The sequence below is a fragment of the Lemur catta genome, chromosome 9 (genome assembly GCF_020740605.2).
Source record: "Lemur catta isolate mLemCat1 chromosome 9, mLemCat1.pri, whole genome shotgun sequence".
Lineage (NCBI taxonomy): Eukaryota > Metazoa > Chordata > Mammalia > Primates > Lemuridae > Lemur > Lemur catta.
The window spans coordinates 90,742,317-90,763,914 of record NC_059136.1 but is presented as its reverse complement, the minus strand read 5'-3'; the positions used below and the strand labels follow the sequence as shown (position 1 = coordinate 90,763,914).

The following is a 21,598-nucleotide window of genomic DNA, read 5'->3' as shown; positions in this document are numbered from 1 at the left end:
AAATAAAATTCTGTATTGCTTGTATAAATGTGATTGTTTTCACATAAAAGTCAAAATTAGGTCTCTATTAAAATTTAGATAGATGTAAATGTAAAATATGCATGCAATTTGATGCATTTTCATTAGTTGCTTTCACAGTCAATATTCCTTATCTTTATTTTCTACCATTTTTTTAATTTATAAAAACACAACTTATGAGAGCCCTCCTGTGCACTGACAGCGGCTGGACATCTATGCTGAAAAATAACACAGGCAACAGGATGGGTATGACAGAGAAAGGGAGAGATTCTAGGAACAGCATTGACAACAGCAAGCTGTAGCAATTCCAAGGAGCAGATATCAGGACAAAGTCCTGAAAAACCACCACCAGAAAGGAGCTGTTCCACTCGGTGTTGCCTAGGAAAATCAGGCAGAAACACATATTACCCCATGAAGATCAATAAATTAAGACCATTAGACTAAAAAAGGGGATAGAAATTCCAAAGCTGAATGTTTTTCCCTTGAGAATACAAACCAACTCCAATTAGCAATAAATAAAAACTAAAATCCGCTAATCCTTAGTTTAATTCACTCTTATGTTGTGTGGAGAAAGATCAGCACTTTTCTAAGTAAGACTCAAATTATATAAGGGTTAGTATAGTGTTAAACATTTAATCTCTTCACCCTACCTAAGCTAAGGACATCTTTATAACTTTCCAAGAAACTGCGACCCCAACTACTACAGGTTGAACATCCCAAATCCAAAAATGTACAATCTGAAATGCTCCAAAATCTGAAAGTTGTTGAGTGCCAACATGATGCTCCAAAGAAATGCTCACTAGAGTATTTCAGATTTCGGATTTTGGGATTTGAGATGTTGAACCGTTTAATATATAACACAAATATTCTAAACCCTGAAAAAATCCAAAATCTAAAAACACGTCTGGTCCCAAGCATTCTGGATAAAGAATATTCAATCTTTACTGTTCTTTACCTAATTTGGAAGTGGCTAGGATTAAAAGCAATATGGATAGAAACAGGGCAAAGTGACACTATTTGTTAAAATTGTATCAACTCAAATTCATCAGTTTCCCCTCATTATGGTACCTCACTTTCTGATTCCTTTTTTTCCCTATTAATTGTACCATCATTATTCCAATTTCATTCCAGTAATATTTCATTTCTCAAGTCCATTTCTCAGCATCTATCTGACTGGCCTTTTCCAATCACTCATCAAACCCTATCCATTGTCCTCAGCTACATCTCTTACACCCACCTCTTCCCATTCCATATGTGTCTTCTTTTCCCCATTCCCATTCCACCACCCTATTCCAGCCCCTGACACCATCTACTTGCTTAACGGTGCCAGTGGTTCCCTGCTGCCTCTGGAAAGTGGAGTCTAATTCTCAGGCAGGCATTAGGCTCTCCCCAACTTGACTCTAGACCCCTCCAGGGTTACCTCCAGTGCCCCTTCCCACACACATGAGGAGCCCAGGATTTCTGTGCTGGCTCATGCCACTCTTCCACCCCAGAATGGCCTCCCCATCTTGTTTATCCATCAAACTCCTACTTAAGTGTCAAGACCCAGCTCCAATATCCATTCCTTTCTACAGTTTTCTTTGAGCCTGGCAGAAATCTGTTATTCTATGATCTAGACTGCCCTTCATATCCCATCCCCTAAAGCTTTTTTTCAGACATAATAGCCTTTTATTAATAGGTCTGCTACCCTGTGGAAAGGTGAACAACTTCTGGGCCTAAATTAGTTCTCATTCACTGTCATACCCTCAGCACCAACCACAGCAGCAAATACACAGCAGTTGCTCCCTGAGTATGTTTTGAATTGATCTACAATTGTCATTCAACCCTTCAAGCATTATCTTTTCTCATGTTTCCGTCTCACTTCCCCCTCTCCTAACCAGACTGCAGAATCATTAAAAACAAATGCCATTTCCTTACATTTTATATTTCTCATAGGGTTTGGCTTTAAACACAGACACTTAACAAACATCTGTTATCTGAATGGGGTATACCACTCTGCCATCTTGCCTCCCTAACAGACTGAAAGCTCTGGAATATCATTCTTCTCACTTGCTCTTGGGGAAAATAGTCTGTGAAAGAGAAAGAGCTACAAAGGAGAAGCCCAGTGGAGCTCAGTGGAGGAGAAGGCCGCAGACCATTGCTCCTGGTATAGCCTCGATCCTGCTATGACCCAGACTAATGCCCGTCTGCAGATGCCTTTAATATAGCTGAGCTCTAGATCAGCAAGATTAGAAAACAGCAAGATTGGGAACACAGTTAAACAAAGAACGGTCAGGGCTGATAAGCTAATTAGGAACAACACCCACTGATAAAAATCTGTAATATTTGTTCTCCATAACAAGGTGGATAAGTGATATTGTTTTTCAAAATTATTGCAAAATATTTCCAGTGCCATACAACCCAAATTTGGAAGAAGATTAGTGATTTAAATCCTGGACCAAGGTCACTGTTTTTGAAAAGTGAATCTTCCATACATTACCCTTAGTTATATCCAAGGTTCCAACAGTGATTGGCCCCGGCCGAGATGGTGAATTCGGCAAAAACCCGCCCAAAGAAAGAAAGAAAGAAAAAAAACTAAGCCCTGGGATGATTGAAAATCCCTGCTCACCCCATCCAACCCCAAATCCTTTTACAAAGTGGAAAACTGTGTGACTATCTTAGGTTCAATATAGCAAGCAAAAAGGGATGTGCATGGTCCCAAGTGGTTAAAATCAACAAACCTGCAATAAAAGGAAACGGATTTCCTTTACTGATTCCCAGATGTGCTTGTCCTCTTGCTGGTGTCTAGTGCCATAGAATTGCAAAAGGCAAGTGGGAGAATGTTGAAGAGTTAGTCTTACTAACAGGAAATGCTTCTTCCCTATTCCTGGTTTCTATAAAGAGGGATTTTCCCTAAACGAAGCTGGCTTTCCACTCCACTCCTTCAACTAACTCCTCCCTCTTTTTTGTTTTTAAACTCTTGTGAAATCTGAACTACTTGTAGGGAGCAGACTAATAAATTCTAGCTGGAACACCACTCCCTCTACTCCTCCCACCATTGCCTGTAACTACATGGGCACATCTGCCTAATTCTGGGCACTCTCCTCTCACACTGAGCTGTCTCCAATGTTGTTCTATCCACAATAGAGATGATATTTTGTTCTCCATCTGATGACTCTAAGAATGCTTTATGTCTCAATTTGTTCAGAATTCAGGCTGGGGATAAGAGATCTCTTTATTGAGTCTCCTCAGAGAACTCACCAATTTACAGTTCCCAAGGAATATTCATGGGAAGTACATTAACTCTGGAGCCAAATAAATTGGTTCCACTGAATAAACTCACTGATCCAGAGGTTTAAGTGATTCATTAAGCTGGGTTTAGAGCATTTACTTGCCTTTGGATCCCCAAGTGAAGACAGTAATTGATGAAAAGAGGCCTAACTTTCATTTGTCACGTCTTAGAATAAATGTCTTCCTTCTACATTTAATGTTTACATTCAACAATTTAAAATATTGATTTCTTTTTTCTATTCATCTCAAGGCTTCTTAAAAAAACTATATTATTATAATTATTAGTTATTATAACTAAGTTACAACATTTACGTCCAATACATCTAATTATGCCCTCAAAATGCTTCTAGAAAGTACTTTTAAATAAATACCAGATTTTGTTTAATAACATCATTTTCTATCACCATATGAGCAATTCAGTGTATGGTGCTTCCAACATTGCACTATTAAATTTTACAGCCTCTTCCTAAGTTTATAAGGGTAGGTACCATTTTATTACCCTTATGTGTCAATGAAGAAATTGAGGTTAAACAACTACACAGAAGTCAGACAGCATATACCACGGTGAATTGAAATCAAAATGTAGCTCTCCCAGACTAGTAATCTACATCCCCAGAGCAAGCTGCCTCCTACAGAACCATGTCACAAAAAAGTCCAGCTTCTCATGACTCCAGGTATGTGGTTCTAGGATTCTACAATGAGTTTCTGTCCTGTGGAGCCCAACGATGCTAAAAGAGAAAATGTATTCAAGCACAGAAAAGCAGTTGCAAGGACACAATTATCTTACTAACATCCCTGTGCCATTTTAAGCTGTCATGCTTAAATACCAGAAAAAAAAACCAAAAACATATAGCTTTTCTACACAGGTTAAGAACTTATGGAGTTAAAATCTCCTAACCTCCTTTGAATCCATTAGAAGTTTTATTATACTGTTACCCAATTATCTTTCTCAAGGCAATAATTACTTCATTTTCATTATAAAATAAGCTGATAACATAAATTAAATTTTGCTGCATATGCATGCACAATAATCATAATAAAATGACCAGGAAATGTCATATTGATTAGACTTATAAAAGACAACATATTCAACTAAAGGAAGCAGGAGTTTAAAAAGAAAAAAAAAAAAAAACAAGACTTCCAATTATTTCCTCCATTCATACTCTCTACATTTCTTATTTGTAGTAACAAAAAGTTTTTTGTTTCCCCCTTAGGAAATTTTCAACATATTTTTATCATCACAACCCCAGTAATGCCTTTGATGTCCCCCAATCTCTCCCTAATAACAGGAAATACAGAAGGATTTGTTCTTTGCCAACCTCGGAGCTAATTTCTAGCCCTTGTTTATAGATAGGAATATCGAAGTTGGAAGAGGTTTACTAACTTACCCAAGATTGCAGAGCTTGGACTTAAATCCCGGTTTTTCTGACTTAGAACCTGAACTCTTACCAACTACGCCATCCTGAATCCCTCCCACACTGCCACACTGTTCTCAGGGAGGAAGGCGCAGCCGAGGTCCCACATCCTCCAGTAGCTTTCCAGAACTGACACCTCTCTTAACTCCTCCCCATCATGAAAACTTTCCTTTCCTGTGTCTCATTGATTCTAATTTTGTCAGGTTACTGAAGTTAATCTAGCCTACAATGACCTATGACTGGGCGGTACCTAGTACAAGGCCTTTCACATACTCATTGAGAAACATTTTGTGTGGGTGACAATTATTTATATCCCAGATGACATATGTGCATTCTAATATATGGCTTCACAATCTTCCCCTAATTAGGTCCTAATAGCCTGAATTAGGGGCTCAGGTCCTTTCAATGCCACAGAAACACTCAAGTACAACCGTACCCCTTATCTGAGGTTAACCTTGGTCCAAAAATATTAAATGGAAAATTTCAGAAATAAACAATTCATAAGTTTTAAATTCTGAGTAGCATGATGGAATCTTACACCATCCCGCTCTGCCCACCAGAGATGTAAATCATCCCTTCATCCAGCGTCTCCACATTGTACACACTCCCCACACATTGGTCACTTAGCAGCCAGCTCAGTTATCAGACCCGCTATCGTGGTATTGCAGTGCTTATGTTCAAGGAATCCTTATTTTACTTAATAATGGTCCCAAAGCACAAGAGTACTGATGCTGGCATGTTGTTATAATTGTTCTGTTATATTATTAGTTATTATAGTTAATCTCTTACTGTGCCTAATTTATAAATTAAACCTTATCATAGGTTTCTATACACCTATACGAAAAAACATAGTACGTATAGAATTTGGTACTATCCACATTTTCAGGCATCTACTGGGTGTCTTGAAATGTATCCCTGTGTTGTCCCCTCTTATAAGACAGAGCACATATACCTGGGTCCTGGGCATTGCCCAAACCAATCCATCACCCTGGGTGCCTGATTACTCCCCCATCAGGTCCTGAGATTGGGCCTTAACTCCAAGCCACTACCATCTCAGCTGGCACCTACCTGCAAGCACCACCTGCAGGCCTAGAAACTGGCCCACCCAGCCCATCACAGCCATGGCCAACATCAACGTGCACCACTTGAGCTCCAGAGAATCATCCTGCCACTGATACTCTGCCATCGCCCATGCCATGCCAGCTTCCCAGGGACCAGAGAACCTTCCCACCCACCCAGTCCACCACTGCCTCTACTGGCATCTGAGCAAGCCACATGGAGGCCCAAGAATTGGCCCACCAGTCATCACCAACAGAGGTGCCAGTGTGCACCACCCTGGAACACAAAGATGGGCATGCTCAGTCCACCACTGTCACCACTAGGGCCTGAAGACTGCCCCTGCCATCTGGCATCCCAGTCCCCAGTGTAATTTCACCACAGCCTCTACTAATAACGCTAACTCACACAGAAAATCACAGATACCATTAATGCTGTCTGCAGCCAAAGAAATCATACAGAGACTACACTACTGCATGCACCCAAAATCAAAGCCAAAATACCCTATAACCAACCAACACTATAGATACATCTTCAGGAAAAAGTCCTCTCCTATGAAAGTAAATTCAAAAATAGGAAGAAAAGTGACTGTTACACCAGATGTGCAGATATCAACATAAGGACACAGGAAACATGAAAAAGCAAGGAAATATGACACCTCCAAAGGAACACAATAATCCCCCAGCAATAGATCTTAATCAAAAAGACATTTCAAAATCCCAGATAAAGAATTCAAAGTACTGGCTTTAAAGAAGCCCTGAGAGATACAAGAGAATTCTCAAAAACAATACAAAGAAATCAGAAAAACAATTCAGGATATGAATGAGAAATTTACCAAAGAGATAGGTATTTTTTAAAAGAATCAAATTGAAATTCTGGAACTGAGAAATTGATTAAAGGAAATACAAAATACATTTGAAAGCTTCAACAATAGACTAGATCAGGCAGAAGAAGGAATCTCAGAACTTGAAGACAAGTCTTTTGAAATACTCCGGTCAGACAAAAATACAGAAAAAAGAATTAAAAAAATGAGCAAAATCTTCATGACATTTGGGACAATATAAAGTGACCAAATTTATGAATTATTGGTATCCCCAAGGGTAAAGAGACAAAGAAAGCATTATAAAACCTAGTTAACAAAATAATAGATGAAAACTTCCCAAGGCTAGCAAGAGATTTAGACATTCAGATACAAGAGGCTTAATGATCCCCAGGCAGATACAATGTAAAAAGGTCTTCTCCATGGCACATTATAGTCAGACTATCTAATGTCAAAGACAGAGACTGAATCCTAAACACAGCAACAGAAAAGCATCTATTCACCTATAAAGGGACCCCATCAGACTAACAGTGGATTTCTCAGCAGAAACCTTACAGGCCAGAAGAGAATGGGCTGATACATTCAAAGTGCTGGGGGAAAAAAAAAAAACTGCCACCCAAGACTGCCAGTAAAATTATCCTTCATAAATGAAAGAGAAATAAAGTCTTTCCCAGACAAGGAAATGCTGAGGGAATTGGTTACCAGTAGACTGGCTCTACAAGAAATGCTCAGGGGAGTCCCAGAGCTGGAAATGAAATGACAACATTTATCATCATCAAAACACACAAAAGTATAAAACTCAATGGGGTAAAGCAATCACACAAAGAAGGCAGAGAAAGGACTGTAGACCAATCAAACCCCAACAACAAACAATAAGAGAAAAAGAAAGAAATAAAGAATATATAAAACCACCAAAAAACAATTAACAATATGACAGGAACAAAGCCTCACATATCAATAACCACCTTGAATGTAAACAGATTAAATTCTCCACTTAAAAGATACAGAATGGTTGAAGGATTAAAAAACACGATCCAACTATATACTGTTTACAAGAAACTCATCATACCAGTAAAAACACATGAAAGTAAAGGGATGGAAAAAGATATTCCACACAAATGGAAACCAAAAGCAAGCAAGTTTTAACTTATATCAGTTAAAACAGACATTAAATCAAAAATAGCAAAAAAAGACAAATAATGTCATTATATAATGATAAAGGAATCAATCAAGCAAGAGTATATAACAATTCTAAATATATATGTACCCAATTCTGGAGCATCCAATTTATAAAGCAAACATTACTATACACTGAAAATAAAAGACAGACTGAAATGTATCCCCTGTGGTTAAGGGGGGACTACTGTATATCTTCTAAAGATTAACCTATTAAGAAAAAAAGCAGGGAGGAAAAAAAATCACACACATTGCATTTGGACTCCCCCTACGTACAAAAACTACCTGAGTTGTCTCTTGTACTCACTGCTGTCTCCTTAGCATTTAGTCAAGGGCCTGAACAGCAGCTTCTCATGAAATACCTTCTGATGGATGCATGAATAGATGGACAGATGAAAAAAAAAAGGATGAATAGATGGATATGAGTTATTTAGAGATGGCTACCCTGTTAAAAGGCTATGTATTCAAATCAGAGGCTAGTTATTATCTGAAGATATATTGAGATGAAATGCATTTTACTGTAGAATTTAGATTTGTTAGAACCCAATTTAAAATATTTTCATGGCCATTTTTGAGGCTAAACCTGCAGCAAGTCTATAACTTCCCATACACTAATTACATATCATACTCATTTATAGGAACTAATTTTTAATATTTCCACAAATTTGCCTTATATCATAAAGTCAGCTATAATATAAATGCTTCTTTCAAATTTAGTTGACCAAAACAAACTTTTGTATATCTTCAAACAATGACAAAGAATGATCTACTAAAAGAAATACTTACATAATCACAGGTAGGCTCAAAGTGACTTCTCAAAGGTCAAGTTGGCTTTATACACTTCTATTTCTAAGTGGGAATGGCAGATTGCCCCATCCTGTGGTACAGCTAAAAGAACATTCCTATTTGTTTAACATTATAATTTATTTTCTATTCAGTAAACTGTGAGGTTTCTGCACTAGATAGACTTTAACAAATGAAAAAATAAACATGCTGAATCAAAGAAGAAACCAAGATTTTTACGGAGTAAAAATGCATGTGTTCATTAGAATTCAGGAAACATAAAATTTGTCTTGTTTGGCTTTTATTGCCAGGACGTGAGAGGGAGTTTCCACAATTATGAGCACTGGAGAGGCCACTATACAAGGTTATAATTCCTTCACCTGTTTACCCACAAGGCTCTATCTGCTATCCCTGTAGGAGATTCCAGGGTCCCAAATAATAATAATCATCATAATCATTATATTTAGAGACAAGATATTCCTTTTTCTGGTCAAAATAATAAAACTTCCCAGAGAAGCTGAACACGCAAGTTTCAAATCATTTCCTTTGACACCAGTGCTGACTCCTTTTAATGGAAATCTTTCTTTTTACCTACTAAGCAACCTCAATCCAAAGTATTAACTACAGTTGCAAATAAAATCTCAAATTAGAGTTGATTTTCCTAGTAAAAAATGGCTTTGGAAGGTGAAAAAAGCACTGCCCGGAGCAGAAATCAGTTCACGGGCCATTTCTGAGGCATCTGGCCCCGAGTTAGGCGCCTTCCTCTCCAGACCTCTTCAGTGCCTCCCTGAAGTAAATCCCACCAGTTCTCAGGGAGCGGCAAGGATTCCACCTTCACAACACCCATTCCTTTCCCACTTCTTTACCTTCACAACGCCACTCTGATTTTTGGATTCATAAGCCTATACGGTCAGAGCAGGATGCTACGGTCTCACTACTACCCTCTGGTGCAAGGCTAAACCATGCCTCCCTCTGAACATGGACTGCTTGCGATATAAACTGCCCTCACAGGGCCAGGGGCCACAAGGACAAAGCCCATTGTGTCCTCTCTTTCCATCTAAACCATTAGCAAATAGAGCACTAGCAGAGGAAAAGTTCTTTCCTAAACAGAATATTTAACCAAACTATACTCTAGAAGAGTATGAAGATCATCCAGGCCATACATGTGGTTTTCCATAGGTTACCCTGCAACCCGTAACCTTTTGGACCCTCAGATTTCTTCTTCGTTAGATAGGAGGTTGGACTAGATGATCTCAAAAGTTCTTTTAAATCTAAATTTCTTTAACTATATATCTTATACAGTAATCTTCATAACGTTCAGTCTCACAAAGTCAGCCGACTACATTTCCTTGGAAAGTCAGTGGAAGTGCCTATTTCAGAAGAGATTCACAAAGATGAAGCTCTACTTGAGATGTTCCCAGAAGTAAAATAACTTGAAAAGGTCATCGTTTCACCAGTAACCAGGCAAACCCTTCCTGGGATCTCTTCATAGTAGTAAAACAAGTGAATGAAAATAAATGTCTGTCAGGTGAATATGCAAATGACTTGGGAGGCAGCAACCCTTAAAGACCAGTTCGTTTTTACTAAGAGAAAACTTAACTGGTAGACACCACCATTTGCCTGAAAAGAAAAGAACTGTAGGATATCTGGAGACCTGGTACACTTTGGGGGAGGCTGAAAGGGGACAAATGTAACATTCAGGATTAGCACTATATTATAAGATATGTCTGCAAAATATTTTTGTTGGCCTATTTTGCAACCACGGCTTGGACTCCTCACGATTAAGGAATTCTGCTCTGTACAATGAACATTTTTCTTTCTATTTACTTAATGTGCTCAACTTTCCATAAACAGCTGGTGTGTGGCTCAATTATCACGGAGCCCTTTCAGCATTTACAGAACCAATAGCTGCTCTCAAAATACAATCTAAACAAAAATAAGGTTCTGGCCCACAATATTGATGGATCTCTTCCTTGGCAATGCACTCTTAAATCACAGACCTTTAGGCCCAAAGGGCAAGAAAGTCGGACTCACCATACTTGATCTCTGGCTATTCTGTGGGCAGTACCAGTGCCTACCCCTGACAAAACTATCATTCATCTGTAGTGAAGTGAGAAAAATAGAAATTATGGAAGTTTTTAAAAAGCTAAATCTAATCAATGTATGGGTCCAAGCTTTATTCTGAGATTATATCTCTTTATTAAATGATGGGGACAGCAAAGAGTTAGTAATGTTCTTGTTTGAAAAAATTAAAACTTGGCTACACTGTTGGTCTCCTCATCACTTATGTTATTTTTTTTAATTTTATGGACCCAGCATAAAATCTAAATGCCTAGGAAGTACTTTCCCTGGAATTATGAAACCAGCTATTCATGTACAAAGATTAATCACAATTTACCAAGTATTATACAGACCACAGAGTTAGGCTACTTTGAAGGAGCAAAGATGGCAGTGTCCACAGACAAATTACAAAAAAAGAATATATAGTTTGAAAGTAGAATGTGGACCTATGAGCCTAAATACCCAGAAGCCTCAGATTTGTAAACAAAAATTAATGTGAATGGATTAAACAATTCCAGTGGAATGGTGGGTGCATGGAGTATACCAGTGCTAGCAAAATGATAAAAAATTCATGTAGCATTAAAGTTGGACTTCACAAGCTACCTAAACCTAATGATGTCCAAAGAAAATAAGAAGATTCCACAGCTACCAGAAGAAAAAACATACAAGTATTAATGTTAGTGGATCTCAAACTTATCCTAAATCAACAATCTTCTCCTCATGTTAATGCTACGATTGAATATCACAATGCAAACATCCCCACACATTAAGTCAAAGAATTCCAGCCTGCAAATATGAGCCGGACATATGTAAGAATGTATTAATATATGTACGGCCATTATGTTTTGGGGTAACAGGAGGAAAAATGAAGCACAATTATTTTTTCTCTGTTACAGCACGGTTCTTTAAGCATAAACCTGGAGTATTCATAACAGAATTCAGGTTTACAAGATGAAAGTGTGGTGAGCATCACAGGGCTGTGGAAGCATGTGTGTTTCTGAAAACTAAAAATCCCAAGAAGAAAAAATACAAAGGCACGCTTTATCCACCTTGGTCAGTGAAAGAGCTGTAGTTTAAATTGTTTAAAATCATAAATTGTGTTAATTTTTGAAACAGTGTTGGTACTGACTACTATTAGTATCAAAATTATATTCAGTGTTGTTATAATTTTCAAAAGGTGAGAGAAGTTGATGAATTTTTGTTAAAAGTTGATCCTGTGTGTTACATGTAACAGAAATGGTAAATATTTATTTATTGATGTTTGTTTCACAAACCATCCATTTAATTTTAAGTGAAATCAACAAAAGGAATTAGGCACATGGACATGTGATTTTGAGATTAAAGTTAGTCTTAAAATGTAAACAAAATATGTGCTCAGAAAAAAAAAAATCATTTACCCAAAAGGGTACCTGCTCTCACTCTCTACTGCCCTACTGGGCATGCCCTGGTGTCTGAGGTGGCCCCTGGTGGCAGTTCCTAACTGTGCATTACCCAACTCATTCCCACTCCCAGAATGTTCTTCCACATGGAGACCCTCTCTCCTCTCTTTCACCACATCACAAGAGCCCTCTCATCCTCAAAACCCTGCTCAGTATTCACAGTTTCCCTAAAAAAATAAATAAATAAAAAACAAAAAAATCCTGGCTTGCAGAGCTCTCTAATTCTGCACACACATAGCATTTATGAGCCTTAAACAAACGTCGGGTGATTTTCTCTGGATTGCATCAGGGATAATCTGGGATAACAAAGCATAGTATTCATCACCTATTTTGGAAAAAATATAGTCAGCAATTCCATTATCCTAAATATAAATATTTCTGCAGAAACAAAGCCTCACTACCAGAATTTAATCTTCACTCAAAACAAACCATTACCTGTGCTTAATGGACCAGAGTAGTTAAAAGGCCACCAAGTAGCCAGACCAGGCTGGACATTTGGTCCAGAAATACTATTTGACTGCAGAGCAAAGAGCACAGATCCCTGAATCCCTGACCTAATTAAACTTTCCAAGGCTGTAAATTCTGTGTGTCACAAGCAAAGCCATGGAATTCTCAGCCAGAGTTCTTGCCTACACGTGTGATTATGCCCAGCTGTCCCTAAAACTCTGGATTACTAGGGTCTGTCTTTGAGGACTGATTGAGATGAAATGACGAAACAGCCTTTCAGACCCCAAGAAGAGGGCAGGTTGGAGGCCTTGACCATCCAGGCTGGTCCTGCCCCTCACTTTGCCCCCCACCATCCACCAGGGTTCATTGTTTTGCATTCTTTTGTGTCCTCTCTCCTCTTTGATGCAGTCTGGTGTGAACTTTTCCTTCTCAGGCTGGCTGAGGATGGGGCAGAAGTCAGAGGTGACACAGAATTGTCATGAGACAGGAGAAAGGGACCCCTACAGGCATCGAGAAAACGCTCCTCGAAAGGTCCCAGCTGAAGGCTTCCCAACCAGGCCTTTAAGAAGCTGCCTCCTCTTACTGCCCTCACCATCCCACACCTCATACGCTCTTCAACATACCTCAGTTTTGTGTTTTTCTCTCCAGCCTTAAAAAATTGCTAACATCTTACTTTTAAGGATTGGGTCTTTTTGAAAGAGAGGGATATCTTGAACTTTCAAAGAGGTTTTTTTTTAATTATAATTAAAGTAATGCTGAGAAATACTTCAACTTAATCCTCCAAAGTACATGTATCACTTATATAAAATTAAACAGTAGTGATTTCCAGGCACTGAGGTGGTACAGGATGTGGTATCTGGCCATGAGCAATTCTATATTTAATATTAAGCATATGTGCAGTTGGGAATGACGGAGAGAGCACGCTGGCATTCCAGCAGCCCCCAAAACATACTCTTTCCTGCCAACAAAGGGCTATTTCCTGGGGTGAACTGAGGTTCCTTGTGGAAAGAAATACCAACAAGGCCTGGAGCAACAGGGACATCCCTGCAATTTCACCAGCATGGACTGCTCGTCTACAACGTGCCTGGCAGTGAACAGAGGGGTGAGAGGGAGCCCCTGTCTTCAGGAGCCCACAGTCAGTGAGAAAGACATGCTGGACACTAAATGTTACAGTCCATGGGGCCAATGCCACAGCAGTGACCTAACGAGTATACCGAGAGCACCGAGAGGGACAAACAAATTCTGCCTAGGGAAGGAACTCAGAAAAACTCCCATGGCAGACATCATACTTCAACTGGATATTGAAGAGAGAGCAGAGATAACAAAAAAGATAAGTGGGGAAGGAAATTCTTCATACAAAAGAGTCACTCTAAAAATCTCTCCTTCTTCCTCATCCTTTCTCCCTCCCTTCCCCTAATGGCACAGGGTGAAAAAAAACCAAACTACCAATTTTAAACTAACTAAACAAGACTTTTAATTACTCCGGAGGTTTTTCTAACAGTTATTTGTTTTCGGCTCATCACCCACTCATAACACCTACAAAAGTCACCTACTGAATTTGCAGAGGCAGCAGAATTTTTACAATAGTAACAATAATAACACTAGGATGAAACTTAATCCTGTAGATTACCTTTTTGGCTGAGTGCTCATGCGCACACTCCAAGCCCATTAAAGTAGACACGAAGCGTCACTAGCTGCCCCAGGCTTACACTGCACTTGTTTATTTTAGTATAAATTGATAAAAATTCAAGAGCTAAGCATCTACCTTTAAACTAAATCATTTTCAGTAAATCACTGAACACTTTATTCGAACGAGATTTTTACAAGATGATGTGTTATTCTTACCTCCATGGGAAAAGCTTTGAAATTAACCGTGTGCTCAGAACCACGCTGGTTTTCTCTTCCCCAATGAAATCTAACTTCATACAGTTCAAATTCATGCCCTTGAGGCAACGGTCCTCCCGAAAGAACTGAAAAAGAAAAACCTTATTGAATTATATCACAAATTTATTAGGACATCATAAACATTGGAGCCTTTTTTCAGGCTAAAAACCTCTATGAGCTCTATAAATTAAATTCATGAAGCCAAAATGAGAAATATATCATGACTGTGAGGTAAATGTAAACTGAGATTGGCTGAAATTCTTCTACTGGCCATTCAGATACAGCAGAAATTTAAAAACCGAAAAACTTGGTAATGATATGTATACTTTAACTTCCTGCATGTTTTCAGTTCAGTAGTAAACAAGGAAAATAAATTCCTCCCTGAGACTTAAGCTTAACATTGACCAGGAGACAAGAATTTGGTTTAAGTCTCAGATTGACCAATAATTTGTTACAGACCTATCAATCAATAAATTAAACTGTGTTTACAGATCAGCCATTTGTACCAGTAGGCTTTCAATTTAGAGAACAGGTATGTAGACTAACAAAATTATCCATGAAGAGGATTGATCAGTATTAAGTCAATCAACTATGAAATGACACTTAAAAACCAGATGACTGAGAGAGAGCCAAGATGGCGGACAAGAAACACCTCCCGCCAGAGTGTCTCTACAGGAAGGAAAGATTTTTGATGAAACTGAAAAACACAAACAGGCAGACAAACATAGATCAGATGAGGGTCAGAGGGAAGGGTGCCTAAACCTACAAGAGACTTCACGGGAAGAGGCTGTATAGCAAAACCAGAAGGAGAAAGGCATCGGCAGGGTCAAAGCCCAGAGAGGCTTGGAGACCAGCAACAAGGGTAGGCAGAGCAGTTAAAATTCCCCTCCCTTGCATCTCGGACTGCTGGTGGGCTCCCAAGCTCCTGGAGAGACCTGCCGACACCAGCCCACAGACTTCTGCCACCAGTGAGCAGAGAGCCTCTTGCAGACAAGGTCCCAGGCTCCCAGCTCCTTCGGGACACCTCCCACCCCACAGACCTTAGCCAATTGGCAGGCACCATATTGCCTCATTCTTCTCTTCCCCTCCCTGACCTGCGGCTTCCCAGAGAGACAATTTAGCCACCACCCAGAGACATCCATGGGGAACAGGACCTTTCCTTTAGAGGCCCTGAAGCATACTGAGGGGTACTCTGTGAGCTCCCTACACTCCGGCCCTCCATGGTGCTGTTTGCCTGCTGACTCCAGCAGAGTGGGGCAAACCCCAAGGTGGAGAGACATTGATTCAGCTTGGGAACCTCGTGGGTGACGTGGGCCCAGCATTCTTCTCCCTAGCAGGGTCAGGGATTCATCTCCGGGTCCCGGGGGACAGGCCTGCAGGCCAGATCCCGTAAACCTAGGTCTCCATAGCATTACCCAGGGGCACAGAAAGTATTTTTGTGAACTAGTCTACTGGGGTGTGTGTGCCTTCAGGGGCAGATCAAAGTGGGTCCTAGCTGCAGCATGCTGGAGGGGCACCCCTCCTCCCACAGGAGGGCCAAGCTCTCAGGTCAGGCCATGATCCTGGGCAGGGACCCTCCCAGCTACCATCACAGCCAGAGGAAGCTCAGCTGGCTTGAGGTCCTCCCTGCTGGAAGAGGCCCGGGAGAAACTGTGGAATAGAGGAGGGTGGAAAGGAGCAAGGCCTGCTCCAGACTGCAGAACTCAGACAGCCCCAACTCCATACCCATATTTTCTTGTTGAGTGGGGCCATTTCAGCCCCTCCCTTGCAGCTTTGCCCACAGGCAAGGAATAGAATTTTGACCTCTGCTAAAAGCATTTGTGGAGCTTGAGGACAGGCTCACCCAACCCAGCCCCATCCAGCCTCACTCCCCCACCCACCCCTGCTGAGGTGCAGAATAAGGACACACCTGGAAGTCTCAGGGCACCATCCACCACCTGAGGCACTAAAGTGCCTCTCCAGAGGAATGAGAGCTGGTTACAGGACCTAAAAACAACATTGCAGCTTGCTCTTCCTGGTAAGCGCCACCTACGGACAGGGAGGTCATTCTGCACACCCTTTTACTGCATCTACTGACTCATCATACAGGGTGTGGTCAATTCTCACCCAAAAGCACCACCTACTGGCTCAGAGACTATACCCTGCGTGTCATTATCTAAACAAAAATCCAAAGGTAAGAAGCAACAGCTGCTCCAGATAGGAAGGAATCAGCGAAAGAACTCTGAAAGTATGAAGAATCAAACAGAAACACCCCCAAAGGGGAACACCAGCTCTCTACCAATAGATACAACCAAAATCAGAACACTAAAATGACAGAAGAAGAATTTCGAACATGGATTTTAAGAAAACTCAATGAAATGCAAGAGAAAATGGATGCCCAACACAAACAAACCACAAAAAACATCCAGGACTTGGAAGAAAAATTCACTAAAGAAATTGACATAATAGAGAAAAATCAAACAGAACTTCTGGAAACAAAGAATTCATTCAAGGAATTATGAAACACAGTATAAAGCCTTAAGAATAGAGTAGATCAAACAGAAGAAAGAATCTCAGAGATTGAAGATAACACCTTTCTATTAAACAAGTCAGTTGCAGAGATAGAGCATAGAAAGAAAAGAGGAAAGCCTACGAGAAATGTGGGATTATGTGAAGAGGCCTAACATAAGAATCATAGGCATTCCTGAGGGTGAAAAAGAAAATACACAAGGGTTGGATAAACTATTTGAGGATATAATGGAGGTAATTTCCCTGGCCTTGCTAGAAATCTAGACATCCCGGTACAAGAAGCTCAAAGGACTCCTGGGAGATCCAGTGCAAACAGGAAGATACCATGACACATAGCCATTAGAATGGCCAAAAAAACACAAAAGAGGCCCTCCTATGAACTATAAGGTGAAAGAAGCAGGTATCATACAAAGGAAAACCCATCAGACTAACTACAGATTTCTCAACTGAGAACTTACAAGCAAGAAGACACTGAGGACCCATTCTCAGTCTTCTCAAACAAAATAAAACCCAGCCTAGAATTTTGTATGCTAAAAAACAAAGTTTCTTATATGAAAGAGAAATAAAGACCTTCTCAGACAAGCAAAGACTGAAGGAATTCATCAAGACAAGACCTGCCCTCCAGGAAATACTCAGAACAGTGGTACACACGAATCAGCACAATAGACACTCACCAGTGTAAAATCATCCAAAAGCTAAAGGTCAAAGGCCAGATACTACAATGGTTTGAGAGAGAAAATAAAGCAATGAGGTACAACTCAACAGTATGAACAGAAATCTGCCCCACTTATCAATTCTTTCAATAAATGTGAATGGCTTGAACTGCCCACTAAAGTGATATAGGCTGGCTGAATGGATAAGTATACACAAGCCAAGTATCTGCTGTCTCCAGGAAACACATATAACCCACAAGAACTTATTCATACTCAAGGTGAAGGGATGGAAAACAATATTCTATGCAAACGGAAACCGAAAGAAAGCTGGCATAGCAGTTCTGATTTCCGATCACTTAGTCTTCAAATCAACAAAAGTAATGACAGACAAAGATGGTCATTATATAATGGTGAAGGGTATAATTCAACACAAAGACATAACAATTCTAAATATTTATGCACCTGACTCAGGTGCACCCAGATTCATAAAGTAAATCCTACTTGATCTAAACAAAATGATAAACAGCAACACCGTAATAGCCAGGGACCTCAACACCCCTCTGAGAGAACAGGACAGATCCTCCAAACAGAAAATAAACAAAGAAACAATGGACTTAAACAGAACTGTAGAACAAATGGGAATGACAGACATTTATAGAACATTCTACCCCAAAACCACTGAATATACCTTCTTCTCATCAGCTCATGAGACATTCTTTAAGATTGACCATATCTTAGGCCACAAAACATGTCTCAACAAACTTAAAAAATAGAAATTATACCATGCATCTTCTCAGACCACAGTGGAATAAAATTAGAAATCAACTCCAACAGAAACTCTCATCTCTACACAAAGTCATGAAAACTAAACAACCTTCTGCTGAACGATTATCACATGAAGGAGGAAATTAAGATGGAAATCAAAAGATTCTTTGAACTAAATGATAAAGGAGACACAAGTTATCAAAATCTGTGGGGCACAGCTAAAGCAGTCCTGAGAGGAAACTTTATATTCATAAATGCCTATATCCAAAAGACAGAAAGATCTCAAATCAACGACCTAATGAATCATTTCAAAGAACCAGAAAAGTATGAGCAAACCAGCCCCAAACCCAGCAGAAGAAAAGAAATAACAAAGATCAGAGCAGAACTAAATAAAATTGATAACACAAAAACTACATAGAAGATCAATAAAAAAAAAGTTGGTTCTTTGAAAAAATAAACAAAATTGACACACCTCTTGCTAGGTTAATGAGAAGCAGAAAAGAAAGGACTCTAAAAAGCTCCATCAGGAATGAAAAAGAAGAAATTACAACTGATACCATGGAAATACAAAATATCTTCTATGAATACTATAAAAACCTCTATCCACATAAACTTGAAAATTTGGAGGAAATGGACAAATTCTTAGAAACACATAGCCTCCCTAGGCTCAGTCGGGAAGAAATAGAATTCCTGAACAGACCAATATCAAGTAGCGAAATTGATGCAGCAATAAAAAACCTTCCTAGGAAGAAAAGTCCCAGTCCAGATTTTACCAGATGTACAAAGAACTTGTGCCTATCCTGCAGAAATTATTCTACAACATCAAGAAGGAAGGATCCTCCCCAACAGGTTTTATGAAGCCAACATCACCCTGATACCAAAATCAGGAAAGGACGCAACAAAAAAAGAAAACTACAGACCAATATCTCTTATGAATATAGATACAAAAATTCTCAATAAAATCCTAGCAAACTCAATTCAGGTGCTTATCAAAAAAATAATCCATCCCAACCAAGTAAGCTTCATCTCAGAGATGGAGGGATGGTTCAACATATGCAAATCTATAAATGTAATTCATCACATAAATAGAAGTAAAAACAAAAACCATATGATCCTTTCAATAGATGCAGGAAAAGCATTCAACAAAATTCAGCACCCTTTTATGATAAAAACTCTAAACAAAATAAGCATAGATGGCACTTGCCTAAAAATGATACAAGCCATATATAATAAACCCACAGCCATCATCATACTGAACAGGGAAAACTGAAAGTATTCACGTTTAGAAGTGGAACCAAACAAGGTTACCCTCTATCATCACTTTTATTCAACATAGTGCTGGAAGTCCTGGGCAGAGCAATCAGACAAGAGGAGGAAATCAAGGACATCCAAATGGGGGCAGAAGAGGTCAAACTATTGCTCTTTGCTGACGATATGATCTTATATCTCAAAAACCCCAAAGATTCTGCCATGAGACTACTCGAATTGATAAACAAATTCAGCAAAGTCTCAGTTTACAAAATGAATGTACACAAATCAGCAGTATTCCTATATGCCAATAACAGTCAAACTGAGAACCAAACCAAAGACTCAATAACCTTTAAAATAGCAACAGAGAAAATAAAATACTTAGGAATATGTTTAACTAAAGAGGTAAAAGACCTCTACAGGGAGAATTATGAAACACTGAGGAAAAAAATAGCAGACAATGTACACAGATGGAAAACCATGCCATGCTCATGAGTCGGCAGAATACACATTGTTAAAATATCTATATTACCCAAAGTGATCTACAGATTCAATGCAATCCCTATTAAAATACCAACATCATTTTTTGCAGGTCTAGAAAAAATAATTCTACACTTCATATGGAACCAGAGAAAATATCATATAGCAAAAGCAATCTTAAGCAAAAAGAACAAATTGGGAGGCATTAATTTACCAGACTTCAAGGTCTATTACAAAGCTATGGTAAATAAAACAGCATGGTACTGGTACAAGAACAGAGACATAGACTAATGAAACAGAACTGAGAACCGAGATATAAAACCATCCTCATATAGCCATCTCATCTTTGACAAAGCAGACAAAGACATATACTGGGGAAAAGAATCCTTATTCAATAAATGGCGCTTGGAAAATCAGATAGGCACATGTAAAATATTGAAACAGGATCCACACCTCTCACCTCTCACCAAAATCAACTCATGGTGGATAACAGACTTAAACCTAAGGCATGAAACTATAAGAATTCTAGAAGAAAATGTTAGAAAAACTCTTATAGACATTGGCCTAGGGAAAGAATTTATTAAGAAGACCCAAAGACATTCACAGCAACAACAAAAATAAATAAATGGGACCTGAACAAATTAAAAAGCTTCTGCACAGCCAAGGAAACTATCACAACACGAAACAGACAACCTACAGAATGGGAGAAAATATTCGCATGCTACACATCCAATAAAGGGCTGATAACTAGAATGAATCTATATAGAACTCACAAAAATCATCAAGGAAAAAATCAAACAACCTCATTAAAAAGTGGGCAAAGGACATGAACAGAAACTTTTCAAAAGAAGACAGACCAAGACAGGCCAAGAAACATAAAAAATTGCTCAACATCTCTACGCATCAGGGAAATACAAATCAAAACCACAGTGAGATATCACTTAACTCCAGTGAGAATGGCTTTTATCAAAAAGTCCCAAAACGATAAATATTGGTGTGCATGCAGAGAGATAGGAACACTCATACACTGCTAGTGGAACTGCAAACTAGTACAGAAACCTCTACGGAAAGTAGTTTGGAGATATCTCAAAGAACTAAAAGTAGACCTACCATTTGATTCAGCAATCCCATCACTGGGCATCTAGCCAAAGGAAAAAAAGAAATTCTATAAAAAAGACATCTGCACCTGAATGTTTATAGCAGCACAATTCACAATTGCAAAGATATGGAAACAACCCAAATGCCCATTAAAACATAAGTCGATTAATAAAATATGGTATATGTACACCATGGAGTTCTACTCAGCCACTAAAAACAATGGTGATCTAGCACCTCTTGTATTACCCTGGATAGAGTGGGAGTCTATTCCACTAAGTGAAGTATCATAAGAATGGAAAAACAAGCACCATATATACTCACCATCAGGTTGGTATTAACTGACTTAACTGACCCACACTTAAGTGCACTTACAGTAACGTTCATCAGGTGTTGGGCAGGTGGGAGAGGGAGGGGAGGATGGGTATATTCACACCTAATGGGTGTGGTGAGCACCGTCTGGGGGATGGACATGCTTCA

At 39.2% G+C, this 21,598-nt stretch overlaps 1 protein-coding gene across 2 annotated transcripts in view; it reads right to left on the bottom strand.

The window, feature by feature from the left end:
- CA8 (carbonic anhydrase 8) overlaps positions 1–21,598 on the bottom strand; it is a 91,478-nt gene that overhangs the window by 57,914 nt on the left and 11,966 nt on the right. For both annotated transcript variants that reach the window (XM_045561073.1, XM_045561072.1), the window contains exon 3: positions 14,331–14,455. In XM_045561073.1, the coding sequence (XP_045417029.1) occupies positions 14,331–14,455 (125 nt within the window). The remainder of the gene's footprint in view (positions 1–14,330; positions 14,456–21,598) is intronic.